The 22,316-nt window shown below is 41.4% G+C and overlaps 1 protein-coding gene across 3 annotated transcripts in view; it reads right to left on the bottom strand.

The window, feature by feature from the left end:
- Positions 1–6,051: 6,051 nt before the first annotated feature.
- SPHKAP (SPHK1 interactor, AKAP domain containing) overlaps positions 6,052–22,316 on the bottom strand; it is a 157,602-nt gene continuing 141,337 nt past the window's right edge. Inside the window, exons 8-12 of one of the 3 annotated variants that reach the window (XM_029933661.1) lie at positions 19,327–19,512; positions 17,458–17,544; positions 15,280–15,332; positions 15,005–15,186; positions 6,052–7,929 (exon numbers count right to left, since the gene is read on the bottom strand). In XM_029933661.1, coding sequence (XP_029789521.1) covers positions 7,786–7,929; positions 15,005–15,186; positions 15,280–15,332; positions 17,458–17,544; positions 19,327–19,512 — 652 coding nt within the window. In that variant the 3' untranslated portion in view covers positions 6,052–7,785. Of the gene's footprint in view, positions 7,930–15,004; positions 15,187–15,279; positions 15,333–17,457; positions 17,545–19,326; positions 19,513–22,316 lie in introns of those variants that run through there. The other 2 variants (XM_029933663.1, XM_029933664.1) reach the window with 2 other exon arrangements.

Here is a 22,316-nt window from a genome sequence, read left to right as displayed (position 1 = left end):
TTATACCAATTTATTTATTTATTTAATGCTTATTTATTTTGGAGATACAGAGAGAGACAGAGCATGAGTGAAGGAGGGGCAGAGAGAGAGGGAGACACAGAATCTGAAACAGGCTCCCAGCTCTAAGCTGTCAGCACAGAGCCCGATGTGGGGCTCGAACCCATGGACCATGAGATCATGCCCTGAGCCAAAGTAAGACACTTAACCCACGAGCCACCCAGCCACTGCTATTCCAATTTAAAATGAATCCTACTCTGTCCTGTTTCATTCTGTGACTTTCCTCTTGCCATATTCCAGATTCTTCAATAATGATATCATAACAACCAAACTTATAAAACAGTTAAAACACCCTCAGGCACATATAGAGCAAGTGGTCAATAACTGTCAGTGGGTGTTGTTGCTACTTTTCTTCTTAGTCTTGATACCTTAATTAGGTCCCCTAACCATTTTGAATCTCAATTTCCTTACCTACAAAATTGGGTCCATAACTTTTTCCTACTCAGATGAATTATATGGACTTGAACAAGGAACATGAGGGAGAAATCATTAGTAAAATATTGGCTACTTAACACCAGGGAGCTTCTGGACAAGGCTGTCCTCTATTTTCAGGATCATTAGAAGCTGGCCATGCTTGGCCTTGTGTCAGACGCTCATTAGCAGATGTCACCATCTTCCAGCTCAAGAGCTTGCCAAAACCTCTGTGCCAAGTTGGGAAAATTCATTTTCTTCCAGGAATAAATTTATTTATTTGTGTATGTTATTTATTCATCAGTCAGAAGAGTTCTGATGATGACAATATTGCCCTTGACATTCTGAAAGACAGGGCTCCCTGCTCCAGGCAAGAGTGTACTTATGTATCACCAACCCACGTGCTCATGCAGGGCTAGAAAATGCCACATACAGGGACATCAGGAGTTGAAGACAGTTCAGATAATGTCCCAAGGGAATGCTTGGGGATCTCACTTGAGGGCAGAAAAATATATAGCCCACGAGACATGGAGGTGAGAGGAAAAAGCCAAAGAGCAGGGATCATTGGCTCCCTGCACAGTCTGCTCTTTGGAATGGTTAACTCTTTAACTCTTGTTCCAACCATCACGTGGCAATGCTGCCATGGTAACAATCCAGTTCAAGTTCTCTCAGTTGTTGAAGTGTAGACAGTAGGTGACATCACAGTCCCCGCTTACTTAGGATCCCGAATCACGTGTTTATACAGACTAACAAGTGGCCATTTCACGTGCCAATTTTTGATGTCTTCAAAAACTTTCAGATTTACCTAGAGAGAAACTTGGAATCTCTGGGGGTAGACATGATCCAAATGAACAGTTCCTAGCCCTCTTTTACCCTCATCCTGCTTTTTAGTTGCTTTACTTCCAGCAATGTTCACTATTGCTATATGCTCAGTTAAACTCATTCCCGATATTACACTTTAGCTTTGGCTCATCACCTATGTCCCTCACTGGAATGGAAATCCTAAAATGTCAACCACATTGTCTCTCCTCTGTTGCATTTTCTTGGATCATTGGAAACAGTGCTTGTCATGTCTGGCACCGAAGAAACGTTTAGGGAATGAAAAGGCTAAATACGAACTCCTATCAGAATGCCAGGCATGGTACTGAATTCCTTTTCTTGGCTCTCGTTTCTGAAAATTGGTTACTGAACTGTCAAGAAATGCTTAGCCGGACAGCAATAGGTTGTTAAGGGCATAAGCTTACAGGTTCTCATTTCTTCAGAGCTGTACATGGCAGGTCTGTTGTAATTGGTGCACTTTTCGGTGCCTTTTTTATGGTAAAAAGAAATAGCATGAAATTTACTGTCTTAACCATTGTTAGTGATTTCAAAGCCTCCTCCCACCCCCACTGGTTTTATTAAGTGATAGTTGACATACTGTTCTGTTTAAGTTTAAAATGTAGAGCCTAACGATGCAGCTTACATATATTGTGAAATGATTACCACATAAGCTTAGTTAACCTCCATCAGATAGATGAAAAAAAATAAAAAGGTGTCTTTATTTTTGTGATATGAGCTCTTGGGATGTACTTTCCCCGAAACCTTCCCGGATGTCCTACAACAGCACTGGCTGTATTCAGCATGTTGTGCATTACGTCCCTAATGCTTGTTTATCTTATAACTGGAAGTTTGTACGTTTTAAATCCTTTTCCTCCAACACCCCCTCCTTCCAGCCCTCCCCTTTGGCAACCACAAATCTGATCTCCCTCTCTTTTTTTAATATTAGCTTTTTTGTATTTTGTGTTTGCGTTTGTTTTGTTTTGTTTTTAAGATTCCACATACAAGTGAGACCATGCAGTGTTTGCCTTTCTCTGTCTCACGGTGCCCTCAAGCTTGTACCATATTGTTGCAAATGGCAAGATTCCCTTCTGATTGTGGCTGAATATTGTTTCTTTTCTGGATATATTTTTAATTAACAGCAATGCATTTAATCTGTGTTGAGTGGCAGGTCATTAGAACTGTTCTCTCTTTGTTCTCAGCAAATGTTGACAAAGGAAAAACAAATGTGTGTGGTTTGCCTGGGGGGTGGACACAGGTGAGAAACAATGAGAAGAAACTCATGTTGCTGAATGAAACCCTCCTTCGAAGTCATGAATGGGGCCAAGGCTCCAACGGAAGCGTAGAGCAGTCCATGTGAATTGTATCTTGCCATATATTAACCATGACATATGTTATATATGTTATATAAACTCTGTTGGAGTTAGAATTTTCTCACTTAAAAAATAATATATTTCTTGAAGAGTTACATAGGTTTCTTTCTCCTTTCCTCCTTTCCCTATTTCTTTCTTTTATTCTCCATTCCTTTCTTCTTCCCTCCCTCCCTTCTCTCTTTCTTTTCTTTTTTCTTTTCATCTTTTCTTTCTTCCTTTTCCTCTTTCTTCTTCCTTCCTTCTTTTTCTTTCTTTCTTTCTTTCTTTCTTTCTTTCTTTCTTTCTTTCTTTCTTTCTTTCTTTTTCTTTCTTTCTTTCTCCTTCTTCTCTTTGTTCTCTCTTTCTCTCTCTTTCTTTCCCCTTCTCCTTCCCTCCTTTCTCTCTCTCTCTTTTTCTTCCTTCTCCCTCCCTTCCTTTCCTCCTTCCTTGATTAGGACATATTGTAAACAATGAATTCTCTTAAAATAGCATTCTTTGTCATTAGAATCTTATCCCTTTGTCATGCTCTCTTCACAAATACATGAGCTCCAAGGTGGGGGGTTGTTCTTTAAACAAAGATGTAATGAGGATCCATTTGGTACTAAGTTAGATCAGGCACTAGAGGGAGAATGAACTGTTGCTTGCCAGAGAGGAGGCTGGTGGGGCAGAAGGTAGTTACGAACATGAGAACAGCATAGGGAAAAGTCAACAATATTGTCGGGTACTTGGATGTCTCAGTCAGTTAAGCATCCGGCTTCAGCTCAGGTCATGATCTCACAGTTTGTGAGTTCAAGTTCTACATGGGGCTCTGTGCTGACAGCATAGAGCCTGGAGCCCACTTGAGTTCTGTGTCTCTCCCTCTCACTCTCTCTGCCCCTCCCCACCCCTGCTCACACTCTTTCTCTCACTTAAAAATAAATAAACATTAAAATAATAATAATAATAATAATAATATTGTATGGTGGCAGATGGGGTCATTGAGTAATATACAGAATTGTTGAATTACTATGTTGTGCACCTGAAACTAATATACCCTTGTAGGTCAACTACATGTCAGTAATAATGATAATAATAATAAAAAGACTTGGGCCAGGTGTTTAGCCCAGGGACCGCACAGTTTGCCAGGAAATAATCTTTGCACCTGTGCTCTGCAGTGCTTAGAGCATCCTGGTAGGATCTGGAGTCCTTGCCACATTCTGGGCTGGAAACAGGGGCAGCAAAGAGTAAAGCAGTTAAACGGGACAGAGTTCATCAAAGCAGTGAGAATCTTCCAAAGGCAAATAAATAACTATTGATAAGAATTTAATGAAAGGGCATTTCTGAAGGACAGAAGGGGAGGGAAGAGGAGAGAGGTGATAACTGAAAAGAAATATGTGATGTTGGAGATGAGACTTTAATGGGGGGCATTTTTAAGGGGACCATTTCAGGAAATGGAAAATTTAGCTGGTCAATGGATTCATGCAGCAATACCAGTGGATTCCATTCTGTTGGCTTTTGTAGAGTACAATTTTTGCTGATGTGAGGGAGGCTCATATTTTTTCCCCGGTCCACTGCATTCTAACCTGTCTATACTCTACTGGCCTCCGAGTCGTGCTGATCATGTTCTGAATGTCATTTACATTCATCCCAAAACCATGAGAACATTCTCAGTTCTGCAATCAGATGTTCTCATGCAGCTAAAATAAAAGGCAGGGTTTTTGTTTTTTAATAGAAAGTTTTACTTGCTTAAGTTCGGAAGTAATTCCATAAAAAGTCTCGAGAAGTTTAATATACCAGGTGGCATTCTCTGGTAAGCTAAGAAGAACATTATGGTAGAACTGTGTTTCTAGAATTAGTGGTTGGACATCACTAGTTGGAAACCAAAGTTATCCACAGCCTATTCGCTTTCCCCGTGGACAAGGATTTGTGGGAGGGACTAGGAAGGGGCCCAAGGATGAGTCAGAGGTGGCCCCGCCCTCCTGGAGCTTAAAATCATGGCCACCCACTGTGCCAGAAGCAGATGTGGTACTTGTTTGTACAGGAAAGGGTGTCAGGAGCTCTAGGGTGTTCGAACCATTGCAGGTTTCTTAAAGAGGCCTGTTTTCAGGTCATGCCTTTGGCTGGTTCCTAGGAGCTAAGCACTGAGCCTTGGATTCCTGGATACCCCCATCGTTACTTCAGACAAAGGCCCTCCAAATTCCCATTCTTTGCCTCATAAATGATGCAGAGAACTACTTGTACCCACTGATCAACTGGTTCAAGGTGCACGGTCACCAAATTCAGTTCAACTTCTCCCCTTTCCCCAGGCCCTGGAACGCTGCCGGTCCTCACCCTGATCCAGCATTCAGCCCGCCCCAAAAAGTGCCTCCTGAGGACAGGCTGAACTCAGGACTGGACTCTCCTCTCCCACCAAACCGCCTCCACCAGGAGGGGCTCATCCATCCCCCTCTCTACACCTGGCCCTTTGTCGTTTATTCTCACTGTAAAAGAAAACACTGTTTTGCTTCACATTGAGACACTCGGAGTTCTCACAGCTGGACCCTCTCACTGTTACCATAATCCTTGTCCCCCCTTGCAACAGCCCTTCTCCAATCCTTTCAAATAAAATCTCTCCTTGCCACTGGCCAGACTTGGTTTTTATCCGACATTACCCTCTGGCTGACTGAACAATTCTTTATGTGAGCACGTTTATGCCTTCTTATTAGTTGAATAATATAAGTGCTCTGAAGTCTCAATGCCTTATTGATACCAATTCTAACCATGTATTTCCTGAGTGCAAGGAGCACTGATCCATTTACCTCTAAGCCTGATGAGTTTACTTCTAGTTTACTGGAGTCTAGGTCGGTTTATTCCCCAGCCTTGCTTGGCCTGTGCTTCTTCCTGCTGTTCCCCAGGCTTGCTGTAAAGGCCACAGCCCCTGGACCTCGGCAACTTGGGAGGGGGGCCTGGTTTTTGAGTTCTTACTGGGTCCCTAGACTAGAGGTCACAGGCTCCCCTTCCTTTACCCGAACACGCCCTAGAGTCTCAGACTCTGCCCCTTCAGTACATTATTTATACCACCAGCTCCCAACTAGTGGTGATTTCATCACCCAGGGGACATTGGGCAATGTTGGGAGACATCTTTGGTCATCACGATGGAAAGAAGTGGCTATTGGCATCTAGTGGATAAGAGTCAAGTATCCTTACTGCATAGTACAAAGAAGTACTCAGCCCCAAATGTCAATAGTGCCCAGACTGAGAAATGCTGATTTATGTGATGCAAACAAATTTAGTCAAAGAACATTTTCTTATTCAAAAGTTGAACATGGAACAGTAAAACTTGTCTAAAGGATAATCTACCTTCATCCAATCATCACACTGTGGCTATTTTTTCTAGGAGGCACTTGCCAATTTCTGGACAAACAAACAAACAAACAAACAAACAAAAAAACCCAACCAACATTCAGCAACAAGTTTATTGATTAGTTTGCAACATTAGGTACAACATGTATAACTTTATCACATAACAATCCTGTATTTGTGCTTTGTGGGATAAGTAAACATTCATTCCAGCACAAAATAGTCCACACAATATTCTGGGACGTTTAAAAAATAAATATATCCTTTTCCATTCAGTAGCACAACGAACTTTCAGTCTGAGATAATGGAAACATTTTAAAATTTGACGTTTTGTTAATTTGACAAATTAAACACATATCCTCTATCGGGGCTACCAATGTGACGGATGCCTGATGAATTCTGGGGAGGCCTCCGGGTGTGCGAAGAGGGAGGCACAGCTCATAAGGAAGCTTTCCTGACATTCCAAGATGCGGACGACAGAGAAGTCCAACACTGACGGTGAGGGGGCTTGTTCACAATTAAAATTACTTCACAATTTTTCAAAATAGAGTACAAGCATGGACTTTAAGGAAATCTTTACTAAACGCCTTCTCTGGGCAAGAATGTAAAAGCCAGCGTACCTCATTTAGTTGAAGGGAAAGAAGATTCATTAAAGAGACGATAGATACCTTGATTTTTCAAAAGAGTAAACCCCCATTATTGAAATACTTCAGTGTGATAAGGTTTCCTTTTTGTCAATTTAAATGCCAGTGTGTTTGAATCAGGAAGAGTCTATGGTCCTAACAGTTTATGACAAATCCTGTGCCCATCACTATGTCATCCAGGTAGGAGGTTGGCCATACCAGTACTGACCGATGCATTCATAATGAAATCACTAAGCTCAAACGTCAAGATATGACGTAAGACATGAATCCTCTCATGTGTATGAACCTCTAAGTTAACTCATATATTATTTACTGTAATAATCTCTTCATAATTTACAATAAAAATAAAAGGAATGTTTATATTTTATATAATTTAATACACAGATTTTATCTCAAAAGTTTTTATTTTTTATTTTTGGTAAGAAAGTTTTCCCTTATGGTAAGAATTCTGTGATCATGGTACCCAAGTAATACAGAGATGGAGACAAGACAATGTGCAGTCTTTCTCTCTCTCCGCCGATCACCAGTAGTTTTCGGGTTAGCAGGGATGCAGACCTTGTTGGGGAGATGTGGGATATTTATCAGCGAGTTGCCGAGAATAAATGAAATCACCTTGGCAGAGCACATCGATAGTATGCTTGCACTTCTCTTAGCAGCCACTGATAGTGATCTGAAAGTGAAAATCTTTTGTATCAAAATTCTGGAAATTTCTCACCCATATCTCAAGTGTTGACTTGGGCTGATAGCCCCTTAATCACCTCAGAAAAGTAAAATAAAGGTTACATCATAGTTTACAAACTTATTTTGACTAGTGACTTTGTTTCTAGTTGATTCACATACTTGGAGACATTATGTATCAGTTTATATTATTAAAAATATTTAAGTCCTGCCTTCCTGGAGTTTGGGCCTACTTAAAAGCTTGTCGTTTGGGGCCCATTAAAATTTCTGTTTTCCCAGTCGTTCTAACACTAGCTTTTTTTTGGACTCACTCTCAGGTTGTATTGATTGTATAGATGTATATTTTGCTTTTCCTCAGATTTATTCCATGTGCAGCAGACTTGAACAGCAGATTTTGTATAGCTCTGCTAATGTGATGGGATGTTTGGAAAAGGTCTAGAGCATTTAGAGCAAACCACTGTGATCTAAGCTGGAATAAAGGGAAAGAAGACTCTAAGGGCATAGCTGCCTTATCCCAGTTCCAAGAGCCAGTCAAAGAGACTTGAGGTCGCCTCCTTCTGCTCCTCATGCATTTTGCAGTACTGAACAACTGCGTGAAAGATATCTCCCACTTTCCAGGACTTCTGCTGAACCAGCCTCACGACATCTAGAAACTAAAATAAAGCACAGAGTTAAAACTCATGGATCACAAATGAGCCTCAAAGTTATCTCATTGCACCATTTTTCCAAAGCCAACAGCCTTCTAGGCTATGTTTTTAATCTCTTGTGACAGGGGACTATTTTTCACGACAGTCTGTTTTCTTTTTCGACAATTCTGATTGTTATAGAGTTCTTTCAAGTGAACTGGAATTCTCTTCTTCACATTAGTTGCCTTCCATTGATTGTGGGAAACTAGATGGGATTATTTTTTCAAGAGTCTGTCTTATAGATATTTCACGAGTTTCCTCAGGTCCGAGTTGGACTCTCTGTGACGGTACTGTATAGCATAGCTCCCAGGACCTTCTATCTCTGTTACAAATAACCTCTCATTGGATGTATTCATTTAGGCCAAGTAAATCAAGTGCTGAGCTTTTGGGTATGGTCACTTATTGGCTCCTCATTCCATATTGAATAGTCCCCTCCCCCAGCATCATATTTCAAGAGACATTGGCTTTCATTGCAAAAGGATAAGGAAAGATTGAGGCATCAGAGAAAAGGGGAGAAATGCTAGGATGTTTTGCATGATTTGATTAATCAGACTTTTCCAGCTCTTACTTTTCCAGCTCTTACTTTTTCAGCTCTTACTGGAAGTCTAGAAAGTAGGCATTACCAGCAGAGAAGGATTGAATATCAAGATAAATCTTTCTGAGATCTCACCAAGAGAGGCTCATCGGTTGGTGACTTCTCTTCAAGATTTCCATCAAGGGTCACCAACAGCCTTAGGCTGGACCCATCTCTTGAGGGTGTCTCCTCTCCCTTAACATGTTTTATAAAGATGCAGTCAACATAAACTATACATAAATAGAAAATTAGGCTCAGTTCCTTTTTTTTTTTTCTTCCTGTAAACTCTGGCTCACTGGGCTACCATTCCATTCCCAACTTTTATGTCTGAGTCATTGCTCTAAGAGACAATCAAAACTTTGGAACAGATGCCAATATTTGCTGAGCCCTTCCCAGAAGGCTCTTGGCCTCAAACCTTTCTGGAAATCCAATTATTAGATTCTTTCCATCTACTTAGGACTTGCTGATGTAGGATCTCCCCCCGTGGTGGTGACCACAGAGTGATGTTGACTGATGCAAAGCTGTCAAAAGACTTCACCAGCTAGACACTGCCAGTAGTTTGTGGAATGGTAACAGGCTAGAATCTGTTTCACGATTTCTAAATACAATCTGATATCTCAATAAAGCAGCCTTTAAAAATGGTTTGTCCCAACTACATATAGCCTATTCTTGAGGCTACATGTATGACTTAATCTCAGACATCAAGACCTTGAAACATCTGTGAGTCTGATGCACAAAAAGGTCTACACTCTTTCTTCCTTCACTGAAAGAAATTTTAAGTAAAAATGAAGCTAAGATTGTGAAGAAACCAGAAAAGGACATTTCCAGATTGTTGCCATAGCGCCTTAAGACCCCATTCAAGTTAGCAGTTAGTCCTAGATGTTTCATTGTTCCTGAGATCTCACCAAGAGAGGCTCATTGGTTGGTGACTTCTCTTCAAGATTTCCATCAAGGGTCACCAACAGCCTTAGGCTGGACCCATCTCTTGAGGGTGTCTCCTCTCCCTTAACATGTTTTCATTTCCTTCTACATCACAATCAATAATAATTAGGTTCCCTTCCTACATATCACAGTTGATACTTCCTTGTGCAAATATTTTGTCTTAGGAAACAAGAATGGCTTAGATCCTCTGATGGTGTGTCGTTGACAGACTCATTTGAAGAGGAGTATTACATGGTAGAGGACTTTTATATTCTCAGGTGCATTTACTAAATTAGATCAATTGCAAAATTATATGGTAGAATCTACGGGAGTTGTTGCAAGCCATGAGGTTTTTAAAAAATACTCAACTTAGATTTCTGAAAGCAACTATCTTCTTTTGCTCCAAGGCAGAATTCCATTTTATTAAGCACTTGTGAGTTGGCTTTTATACCGCTCTTGCAATTATGCCTGTAGAGCTGTGATTCTCAGCCTTGGCTGTGGCCTGGAACCACCAGAGACCTTTAGAAAACTCCAATGCCTGAGCTTCAACCCAAGAGCAGATTCTGATTTAATTGGCCAGAGCATCTGGGTCTATAAATCTCTCCAGGTGATTTTAGTACACACTAAGTCAGAGAACCACGACTAAAGGATTCAGTTCAAGACAATTGCTTATGTTTATGAATGAAGAGACTTAGGATCTCTTATGCTCTCAATGTTGGTGTTCTCCACCAAATTCATATATTGAAGTCCCAAACCCCAGTATTGGGAGGTGGGGCCTTTGGGTCATACTTGGGTTTAGATGAGCTCATGAGGACAGGACTCCTGTGGTAAGATTTATTCTCCTATAAGAAAGGGAAGAGACACCAGAACTCTTTCTCTACCATATGTGGGCATAGGAAGGGAGAGAGCTCTCACCAGGAATGGAATCTGCTGGTACCTTAATGCTGGACTTCCCAGCCTCCAGAAATGTGAGCAATAAATGCTTTGCTTGACTCACTCAGTCTATGGTATGTTGTTAAGGTGGTCTGAGCCTACAAAAAATGTATATAAATCTTCCTTATTTTTCCTTCCTTTTTCGCTCTTATTGTCCTTCCAAATTTTGCATGTAGAATGGAATGAACAATTAGAGGTAAGGTCACTTCTCTTACGACCCTCACTTTCTTGGGAAGGCATACATGCACATTTCCTCTTTTTCCTCTGTTCTTTGCATCACCTCTGAGAAAAAGGAGTAATTCTTAAATTCATAAAAATGAGAAAGGTACTGATTTACAGTGAGGGCAGTCAGGAGGCCACTCTAGCTCACAGAAGGTCATTGGATTTAGAAAAGGAGCTAGAGAGCTATGACACTTTGGATCCAGAAGGAAAGGTAATTGGCCAGTTTATGTCATTTGTTAAAAAACCAATTGCTTACATGGTGTTTTTACATCTTAAATTAAGTACATTAAATTTAACTGATATCAGCCATTATGAATTACATTTACAAAGTGTTTTAGATCTTAAGGCATTAGGATTCTCAGCAATCTTTGCCTTGAAATTTAATATATTTAAAGTCCACCTCAAATTCTGCCATTCTTTCAGAATATTTCTTATGGGAGGGGGTCTCAAACTTTAGAACTCATCAAAATGGCTTCAGTTGAGGGAGGTTGTTAAAAATGTATACTTCTGGGCTCCATTGAAAGTTCTCAGGACTAAGAAAGGACCTAGGAATATGAATTGTAAATAAGTGTCCTGGGAAATTCTGGGCACCTGGTTCATAGTTGAGATGTGAGAAATCCCATTTCCAGTGCATTTCTTATTTCCCCTTCCTACAATAAGTTTCCATCATATTTCAAGATTTCTCTTTACAACCTGAGTATCTTCTGATTTACACTCACCCTACTCTGAGTCCTTCCTGCACTGGAATGGAAATCCCACGACGGTAGGACATTTTGTGTCCTTTCTTCCTTATAGTCCCAGAGCCAAGAACAGTGTCTGGTATGTTGTAGATGCTCAATAATCACTTGATGAATGTTCTAGTGCACAACTTTCAAGTGGACATAGTATTTTAATGAGTAGAGAAAACACCATGAAAGAGAAAGCTTGAAAATGAAAGTGTCACTTTTCAGAAAGAAGTGACACTACACTGGCCACCAAAAATGTTTGGCCTTTGCATTTTGAGTTGAAATGAGGCTGAAATTCATTATTAGCTGACTTTAAGGGCCCTTCAACTCCAAGGTCCATGGTGGGAAAGATGAGCTGCTTCAGTATTCACTCATGATATCCTCTCCCCTTTAGCTCCTGCCCTAATTAGGCTCCAGGCTGGGGCATTGAGTGGGGAACACATGAGTGGGAAAATTATTAACTAAATTCATTTATTAAGAAAAAAATCAGAATTCACACAAATGCTGCCTTGAAGTATAGGTTTGTGAATGATATCTAGTACTCTAGTGATGGTGGGGAAAAATGACATTTCCGAACTTAACAGAGATGTTTCTTTAACCGTCTCCAAGTGAGGAGGAGCTGTGCTATCTTGTGTGACACAACCTCATGGGAGAGCCAATCTCTCTTCCATACTCCTGGAAAATAACTACTTAGCTAATTAAAAAGACAGTCAGAATGAGCACTGAGTTTTCAAATGCAGCATTGATAGAAGAAAAGATATCAGAATTTTGCGTAAGGGTTTGCTTTATGTAACCAGTTCGGTCTCAGATGACAAACAGTGCCCATTTGTGGAGAAACCACTCTGCAGAGAATCTTAACTGACTCTGAAAAAAATTAGAATATTTAGCCCCTAAAATTACAATCCTTAGAAATAAACTCCTTGATCTGATGCTAAACTGCATGAGTAAAACATCACTTAATGTTTTTCTTGGTAACACTAGCGGAGCATTTATTTTCTCAGAAAAACAGCTATGACCAAAGCAGGCATCCCCTCTGAGAATTGAAACCTAGTGAGGATAAAGAAATACCAAGTCAGGGCTGGATTTACATAATCAAGTGACTAATCAAGTTAGTGATACACCCCTTGTCCTCTCCCCTATATTCACATAAAGTCCTATGTTATTTATTCAAAATGGTGGATTTGATAAAAATCTACTTCTTTAAGAGGTCCCATCCCTCCACATCCCTGAAATGCCCTTATTTGGTGGTCTGCCCTCCCAGGACCGAACTGGAAGTCTTTCACCCATAAAATACCTCACCCCTCCCGTACCAGGCGCCACTTCCCTCACTCCCCATTCCCGGAGTCACGGAACCTCGCCCGGGAATCACAGATCCCAATAAAGGCTTTCGTGGCTCCATAAGAAAAAAAAAAAAAAGAGGTCATCTGAAAGTGGGTCTAGGAATGCTCTGGAGATGAAGCTGGAAATCAGCCTGTCTTTCATTTTTCTAGAAATTCGAGGCTGTCTTCTGCCTGAGAATGTTCTTGTTCCCTCCCCATGGTAGGGAGGCTTTGGGATTGTGTACAGCAAGAGGGAGGGTCCAGTATAGAGGCTCTTTTGCTCCACTCTTTGCACTGGGCAGGCTGAATGGAAAGGTAGAAGGAGAATCTATTAAAAAATGAACCACTCATCATTTTGTCAATAAAGGTACGACAAAATTCAGATGCATAGAATGGTCCAAAGTCCTAGACATGAAGAGAAATATAAATTACTGGTTGGAGAGAGAGGCTGATGTGGGAGGGGGGGGCAGTATAAATTAGGTCTCTGCAGTTTTTCCAGTAGCCAATCCCATTGGCTGGAGATACAGAAATGGGAAAGCTGTTCTAGTTACCATGTATTGTGGGCAAGATGATAAAGGATCTTTCATTTCAAGCTGCTGGATTTTGACAGTGAGAATTAAAATGCAATTATACATTAAAAGGAAAATCCAGATTATAACTCCAAGATCACTGAACTTGAGAGAGACATGCTATTGAGAGGTTGCCAGGACTAGGCTGAGCCACCCTTACCATCCTTTCTCATGGGCCAGCCTCTCTGAATCCTGACTTGCTCATTAAAAAGGGATAGAACAAGCCATTTGGCTCTACTCCCAGGGTTGTGGAGAACTAAGTATAACGAATATGTGGAGGTACTTTGGGACAATAGGACATTAAAAAATGCACCGCAGCAGTGGTAGGCAGGATTCCAAAACAGCTCCCAAGATTTCTGCCCTAATCCTCAGTACATCAGATAACTATGCCCTTATTATGTTATTGTTAAGTGGCAAAGAGATTTTTTAGTTAATATTGAGTTAATCAAAAGGGAGATCATTGGGTGAAACTAATCTAATGCACAGCCCTTTAAAAGCAGAGTTTTCTGTTTGGCAACAGAAGTAAGGGACTGGCTGCAGGAGAACATGAAGGGGTCCTCATGACAAGGAATGCTGCAGCTTCTAGAGGTGGCCCTACAAAGAAACAAGGCGTCAGTCCTGCCACCATGAGGACCTGAATTAGACAACACCTTCAACAAACTTGGAGCCTTGTTTTTCCCCAGTTTTCAGGCAAGTGGCCAGCCAGGCTGCCATCTTGATTTCTGCCTTGCAAATCCGTAAACAGAGAGCAAAGTAGAATTTACCCAAACTTCTGGCAGCAGAGCTGGGAATTATTATTCTAAGCTCGTAAGTTTGTGACAGTTTATGACACAGCAATAGAAAACTAATACAGCAAAATTATTATTAATTTGAACATTTTTAGAAGGGGCATGCTTTGAAGTTAGAGGAAAATTGAGTTTGAAGACATTGGCAGATGAGTTTGCAAATTAATCTTAATACTTGAGATTCTACAGCAGCTAGTGGGCAGTTTTAAAGAGGGAGTTAGAGTATAGTTGCTATTAATGTAGAGGTTGACAAAGGATATATTCCCTGACTTTCTATTTCTGGTAGGTGGAGAATGATAATGAGAAAGTCTGCCTGATGCAAACCCGTTCAGTAGGGACTCATACATGCTTTTCTCTGACGCCATGCCATAGTCTGCTTTAAACAACAATGTGGCCTCCCTTGAGTTTCTTATATATATTAAGTCTTTCTTTTCTACCTTTTATTTAAATAAGCGTTATGAGGGGTGCCTGGGTGGCTCAGTCGGTTGAACATCTGGCTTTGGCTCAAGTCATGATCTCACAGTTCATGGGTTCGAGCCCCGCATCAGGCTCTGTGCTGACAGCTAGCTCAGAGCCTGGAGCCTGCTTCGGATTCTGTGTCTCCCTCTCTCTCTGACCCTCCCCTGCTCACACTGTCTCTCTCAGTCCTTCAAAAATAAACAAAAAACATAAAAAAAAGAGTGTTATGAGGAGGTCGGTTCCAGAGCCAGGAAACATCAAAACACAAACAATCAAAACGCTAGACTCTGGACGAATTCCCATCTCCTCAATTCACTTTCTCATCGCTGCCAACTAGCTAAGATAAACTGAGGGTCAAAGGAACCGTTATCATGATTTGATCCAGGTGGAGGTTTTCAAAGTTCTAGCCACCATTTTAAGGTGAAAAGTCAAGAACAAATCATTCCAATTTAAGTGAGTTGACTGGGAAGTTCCTGAGTGTCCAGCAGTGATGACAACATGAAGCTTTATTACACCCAAACACAGGACATGGTACCTTTTCGATTCTGTTTTCCTGAGATTTCTTGAAGTAGATGGTGGGGATCCCAAGTTCAGAGGCTGCTATCCACTGCAGAGTGGCTCGAAGCTCAGCATCAGGACACTCTGGCTCCAGGTCAAAGTTGATCACCAGCAGGCTCCCTTGGGGGCTGGCTGCTCCTGCCTGCACTCCAGAGGCACCTTCCGAACACGGACACAACCATAGTCTTACAACGCTTTCCACAGGGAGATCACAGGCAAATTGTGTATCAAAATTATGGGAACGTGGCTTACCCTCTATGTTTTCTGACTGTTCTTTAAGAATCTCCTTTTCTTCTACTAATTCACTTTGGGAGAAAACAACAGTATATGGTTGGTAACATTTAGGAAGGGTAAGCTGTAAATGGAGGATGAGGCAATGGGTCATATAGATCTAAAAGCTTCCAAAGTTTGTTCTAGATTTATTGTCTTCATAGAGTGGAGTGACACTGGGGAAATATCAATGTGGCTATTATGTAGGATTATTGGGTATGCAATAAATATCCCTGGCCCTAAAAAAGAGACCAGATAAAATGTGCAGTTTCAGTTGGGATAATTGGTGGGGAAGACTCTGAGAAGTGCATCTTTCTATTCTCCTCAACTTCTCTTCCATAAACCTTCACCAGTTTGAACTATCAAGGAAATATCTTGTCGGCAACTAGAGCTGATTTGGAGATGTGTCCTTCTTCTGTATTAGACTTGTTATTTAAAGGTCCAAATATTATCATCCTGATACGATGATTTCCCCCCTCTACTATGATAGCAACAAATCTGCAGTTTAGTCTGAAATAAGGGATAAAATGACCCCTGGGCTGCAGAACTTAAGTTGTACAACAAAATATCTCAATCAAAATGGAAATTTTTCTTTTTCTTTCTAGCAGGAAGATGAAGAAAGCTGGAGGTGATAAAGAACTAGAGATTAAACTGAAGTGAGTATTTCATTAGATAAAGTCACGTTCAATGTTTGAGGTGTTTTCATACAGTGAGTACTTGTTAGGAAGCCTTGGTATAATGGTAGAACTCAGTAAGTGCTTCCAAAATGAGAGCCTATAGCTCAACAGTGGAACGGAGGCGGCCATCTTGGTAAGACTGTGGTTGTCCTATATTTTTGTACAGTCTAGCAATTAGACTATAGGAGCCCCTAAAAATGTGTATTTTTATGAGATAGTATTCTCCCTTGTATTTTCCATTCCTGCTAATATATTCTGGCTGTATATTCTGCTGTATTTCCGATGCTGGGGGAGAGTTTAGTTTTTCTGCCATGTTTATGAAATTATTTCTAGAAGTATGGCTAATTTCTCAAGGGTCTAGATTCTCTGCTAGGTCTCTGCAAATGATCTCAGTAGAGCGGCATAAAGTAAGGCCATTTCTGCTACTTCGGAGCTGCTGGACACGGATATGGGTGGTGGTTGTTTTGGTTTTCCCTGAGTGCATATCATATGTGGGGTCCTAGGCTCAAACCCTGGGGAATGATGGAAAAGGGTAAGCTAAACAAATGTTTCCTGAAAAAGAAAAATAAATTTACCCCAAAGTAATTTTTTCATTTGTTTATATTTGGGTCCTACCTTTAAAAAACCAAAACAAACCCAAGATAACGTGTATGTTCATCTCTACTTGTAAATAACGGCTCTATGAACAACAAAGGGCACACGGCGACCTTCAATCACTGAATCATACTCCCGCAGGCAAGACACCTGATTACATGGTGAAGCCAAAACGATTTAGCTACAGAGGGTAACTGAGAAAGGAGATCAGGGAATGCTGTTAGTCTTCTGGTTCATGCTTATTTTTCTGAGAATCAGAAAACTCCAAATAGTAAGCTAAGTCATAATGGTCAAAAATAGATTTCAATTCATTTGCTTTTCCAGAATAATCACAAATTCTGGATGCTGTCCTGACCTCACAGTGTCCTCCTTTGCTGCACTGTATCTTATGTTACACCTGTGCTTCTCTATGTGCTATTTTCCCTTGGTCTTTCAGACCTTTTAGGAGGGTCCCAAGGTCATGGGAAGCAGAGTCACTGCGTGGCGATAACCTATTTCCATTGTGGCACCATTTGGTATTTGACCCATTTAGTAGTGATAATCCCAGGTTTCTGCGAGTAAAGGAAAAACCGTTCACGTTATATTCCATTGAACAATGGTCTCTGTTGGTTGGCATGGTATGATTTAAAAGGATTTTTGCTCCTTTGTGTCTGATGAAGTAAAATGACATCTATTTCTGAGTATATGGATAAGCCCTCGGGGGCAGGTTTGAAATCCAGAACACAGGGGTGGTAGGGTAACACTATCCTAGGGCCTCATTCTTGCATGGAAAAACGGCAGTGGAGACATGATGATTCAGCAGTTGGGCACAATTTCAATGATCAAAATGGATTGCCGGATGGAATTAGGGTAGCGGTCTCACAATCACTGCATCTCAGTGGCTACTTACTTAATCATGGGAGAAGATGGCATGCTTTCCTGATAAATGTCCAGGTCCATAGTGCCAAGACTGCTAGTGGCACTACTGTTGCCGTTGCTGACAAAGCAAAAGTTTACATATTAACGCCTGTCTCCACCACCTGGCCACACTGCCAACACCGACGTTCCGTCCTTCTTTCTAAGAGGTCCTTCTCTGGACCCCAGGAAAATAGTGTTTGGGTGACTGCTAAATTAATATTTTTTGGACAAGTTAGGGGAAACCACCACGAAAGATATTTTTGGCCCAAGCCAATCATCATCATCATCACCATCATCATCATCGTTTTTGAATTTCTGCAGTGGTGTCATGCCTAAGGGGGCTACATTGGTGGGTGACAATCAGCATGACTTTTATCTTCTGCCTTCCAGGTTTAGTGAGGATGTCTATCCTGTCAGCAAGACTCCTTGGTGTTCCCATGGAGACTAAAATATTTCTGAGAATGCTGGCTGGGGAAGCTACCAGAATGCTCATCTGCCTGCTTCTTGACTTCTGAGAGAAAGCAGGAGACACACATTCTCCCTTTGCCATTCACAGGATTGTCCTGAGTGGCATTCCACAGAATATGCACCTGGATCATTGTTTACCTATGGGACTGCAGGACTTATAACTACAAAGTTGGGCAATGCCAAAGTTTAATTAGCTCCTTTATTGTAAAATCGTTGAGAAGCAACACCTAATACCTTGTGTGTCATGGAGAAGGAGGGCTAGCTGGGAGCTCACTTGCTGAAACACACTTGACTTAAGCCGATTTTTAGGCTCTGTCTGTACTTGCAAAGTGGAGTGCATCCAATTTTAGCAAACTCACCGAGTTTCCTCATATGCCCACTATTTCCCAGTGACATCTCTTCCAAGTCAGGTTTTCAAAGGGTGAGTGCTGGTGTGTCACATATGGGGCAGCCTTCCCTCAGGAGTGCTATGAGTAACAAACCAGACTCCTCCAGTTTCAAATTCCAGTTTTGGGTTTCGTGTGGGTCATCAGATATATTCACTAATGGAAATCGGATGACTCCAACATTGTGCTAAAGGTAATGAACCCTGTAAACTTCTGCTGAGTCCAGACATTTAAATTCTCTTGGCATTTTTATCTATATATTGCAATATTTTCCACCAGTCTGGTGGGAAATTTGTTAAGATTTCCTAAGTCGAAGCAGACTGAACTGCCGGAAGTAAGGCAGCCATGGCCCCGTTACACCCAGATGCATCTCAATCCCATTTTCCCACCGGCCTTTCAGGAAAGCCTGTGGCACTGGCCCAGTATCAAGGAAGACTTAAGGCAGAAATGTGGAGACACTATCTGTTTCTACCTCATGGAGGGAGAGTGTTCAGTTTATGTCTCTTGATGGGCTGGGGTCTTTCCAAAACTGATCTTTCATGAACTCCTCTCTTCCCTTCCCAGAGCAACAATACAGGGGGCAGGGGAGAGAGAGGGAGGAGAAACAATTAGGCCAAACAACACAACACAATGTGGAAACACTTGCCTCATGTAAACCCAGCCTGGGTTGCATCTGAAATACAAATGAACCAGAGAGAAAGTATCAAACACATCAGGTGTCACAGCAGCTCTGATTTAAAAATTCTCAGTTGTTTTCATTGAATGCACTAGTTGTGGCTTGCAGAGAAGGAAATGCAGCCGACTCTTAACCTTGACCAAGGTAATTAAAGGCACAACTGGATATTAAGAAACCTCTTGGTACAAATCATGACAGGCAGGCCCCTTGACCTAGCAGGAGCTTTCTTTCTTGCTCTCTTAGGGACCCTTTGCAGAGAACCATTTTGAAAGTATTTTTAGACTCTGCATGGGGACCTATTTCCTTGGGAAATCAAGTAAAGAGCAGTTACCTCATGGATCGCTCACTGAGCTGAAGAAAGCTACTAGTGTCATCCTGATTGTCCTCCTCGTTGGCGAGCTGGGACCAGCTGTCCGTGCTCTCCCCACTGCTGCTGGGAAGGTTGGGAAACTCATCGGGGGCTCTGCCTTCTGTTGAGACTTCAGCCTCTGCCGCATCTCTGGCACCAAGGCTGTCACTGTAGATGGCAAGATATCATTACCAAGGGCGGAGACACAAGACCAAGCTTTTCATGAAGACCTTGTTGGCTGTCATGTTGAACACGAGTCTCTGACACGGTGAGCAGGAGATCGCTGGAGACAAGTGGGGCCTTTGTTTTAGATTCACCCTTCTCCTAGCTCCCTAGGTCATTTTGCCTTTTCAAGATTACCATCCCTCAGTTTCCCCATCTCTTTATTTTATCTCTCCCTCCAATCCTTTCCAAAGCATGTTGAAACCTCCCTTGGCTACATACATAAAAATAAATGAGGGACAGTAGCATTTCAAAGGAAGATACCCAGAGCCTTACTTATCCCAGAGATTATGACTCATTAGTTCTGCAAGGAGACCAAGAAACCTGCATTTAAAAAAAAGCCCTGCAGGGACTTTTAATGCAAGGGGCACAGGAGAAAAATACCCACCTGGTTCTGGAGGTTCACCAAGTCAGTGTGCCTATAAATGCCTCTGAACACATTTTGCATTTGTAGCTACCTTTTTATACCATCATCTCCCTCTGAAACCTCTGATTTATATCAGCCGTGTCTTTCTGGATGGATGCTTTTTCAGGTCAAGTAGCTCTCTGAAGCCTTTAAACCTTGATCTGACAGGCTTTGCTCCTTACAGCCTTTCTTCCCTGGTCTCCCATAATTTCTGCCTCTCTGGTCATATGTTGCCTGGAGCCTGGGTCCCTGTGTTTCCCTTCAGTGCCACCTTCCCAGGCCTGGTGGATTCACTGTCCTCCCCTTCAGTCTGTTCCTATCAATTTCATCGACTCTCCCACCTGTGAAAATAGCTTCTAAGTTTGAACTCCGGCCACGGCCCTTCTTCTTGCTTCTAGGATTCTTTTTTTTTTTTTCAGCTGGTTTTCTGAACACATCCAAACTGGATCATCAATATTTTGAAAGCAACATATCTAAAACTAATTCTAATTACCCTCCTGTCCCCTTCCTGTGTGTTTTTTTTTTCTATTTCCATTGATCTTTCTGTCTCCGTGCTCATGAAATCATCTTAATTTAGGTCCTTCTAAATTGTTAGAATTTACTTTGGGAAGGAACCTCATAGATTCACTGTGGATTAAGGTGTAGAAGCCCGGTGAGGTTAAATGACTTGTCCAAGGTCGCAACAAAAGTGGGTGCCAGAGATTAGACCTCAGGTTTTGAGCCTCATGGGCTTTGATCCATTACTCCTTATCCAGACTATATTGTACTAGCTTCCTAACAGTTGAGCTGCAACTATTTCTCCTCTTTCAACCATATGATCCAGCAATTCCCCTTTTAAGAATTTATCCCCCCAAACTGAAAACACTAATTTGAAAAGACAAATGTGCCCCTAGGTTTACTGCAGCACTATTTACAATAGCCAAGATATGAAAACAACATAAACATCCACCAATAGATGAATGGATAAAGAATATATAATAAATACATACAATGAAAAATTACTTGGTCATAAAAAGGAAAAAATATTTTGCCATATGTGATAACATGGATGGAACTTGATTGTATTATGTCAAGTGAAACAAGTCAGAGAAGACAAATATTGAGATTTTCTTTTATGTGGAATCTTAAAATAAATGCTGGAGAATCACATAGTGAGGTTTACAACACAGGAGGGAAACCTCAAAACTATGAAGCTTGGAGTTCATATAGGAACTGCTGCTGACCCATTTGCCCCTCCTCTTCACCAAGGAGAGAGAGAAAGGAGAGAGATGGAGAAACAGAAAGAGCAAGGGGGAGAGAGGGAGGGAGAAAGAGAAGGAGAGAGAGAGACAGAGAGACAAAGAAAGAGGGAGAGGGAGAGACATCACTTATCAACAATCCAAATGTTCTCTGCAGAGAGGATGAAATGGTCTCTACTTCACCACACTGGATTATGAACAAATAGCTCCAGAAATATAAAGCTCTGTCTCTCTCTAGAAGCCTCTATCTTTAGGGTTAATATTCAATCACGCTTTGAACCAGGTGCCAATGCTCTTTGTTCAGAAAGCCAAATGCACAGAATTGTGAACATATTCATGGGAGTCTTCTCCCGACACTACCTTCAGTCATCAGAAACTAATAGGACACCAATAACTGCATGCAAAAAGCAAAAGTGTATCTCTCAGGTGATAACAAAAAATAAGTTGGTGCCATGGATACTGGTATGCTGTCTAGGCCATGGACACCGACTGTAAGGACTACTGGCTGTTGCCAGCACACACTGGGCATTACCATTGGGCAGAGAATTACCTTGCCAAGGCTGTACCCTCTCTCAGCAAACATTCAAACAACCAGCTGATGCAATGACACAAAAGGCCTCTGGTTGTCTCACTTGGCACCAAACAGACAGACCATCCCATCTTCAGCATTTCCCACAGGCCGTGCTGATGCCTCAGTTGCAAATACATTTGGGGGCATCTTCTCTCCATGCAATTTTGTCTTTCCTACCTCCCTTACAGGTGTGTGCACACATAGCACTCCCTAATGGATTATCTGCCTAAAACTCTCCCTCCTAAGGTCTGTGATCCAAGACACTTAGTCTCTTTTATTCAAAACAGTGTACTGGCTGCAGAAAAGCCCATGTAGCTCTCTCCAACCTTAGGATTCATACCATTATATTTCTCCAAAAACAGTTGTGTTTTAAATTTTTAAAAACGAGTTCTAATATGGAGAGTAGAATTTCAAATAAGTCAATTTGGGGGCATTAATGAAAAATCTCCTCTTTAAATATGTGAACTTGTTACCTAGAAAATTTCACAAACGCGTTGGATCCTTGCCTCTAAGATTCCTTCCCACAGCATTCTGG

Source organism: Suricata suricatta, chromosome 3 (genome assembly GCF_006229205.1).
Source record: "Suricata suricatta isolate VVHF042 chromosome 3, meerkat_22Aug2017_6uvM2_HiC, whole genome shotgun sequence".
Taxonomy (NCBI): domain Eukaryota; kingdom Metazoa; phylum Chordata; class Mammalia; order Carnivora; family Herpestidae; genus Suricata; species Suricata suricatta.
This window is presented reverse-complemented; position numbering and strand designations above follow the sequence as displayed.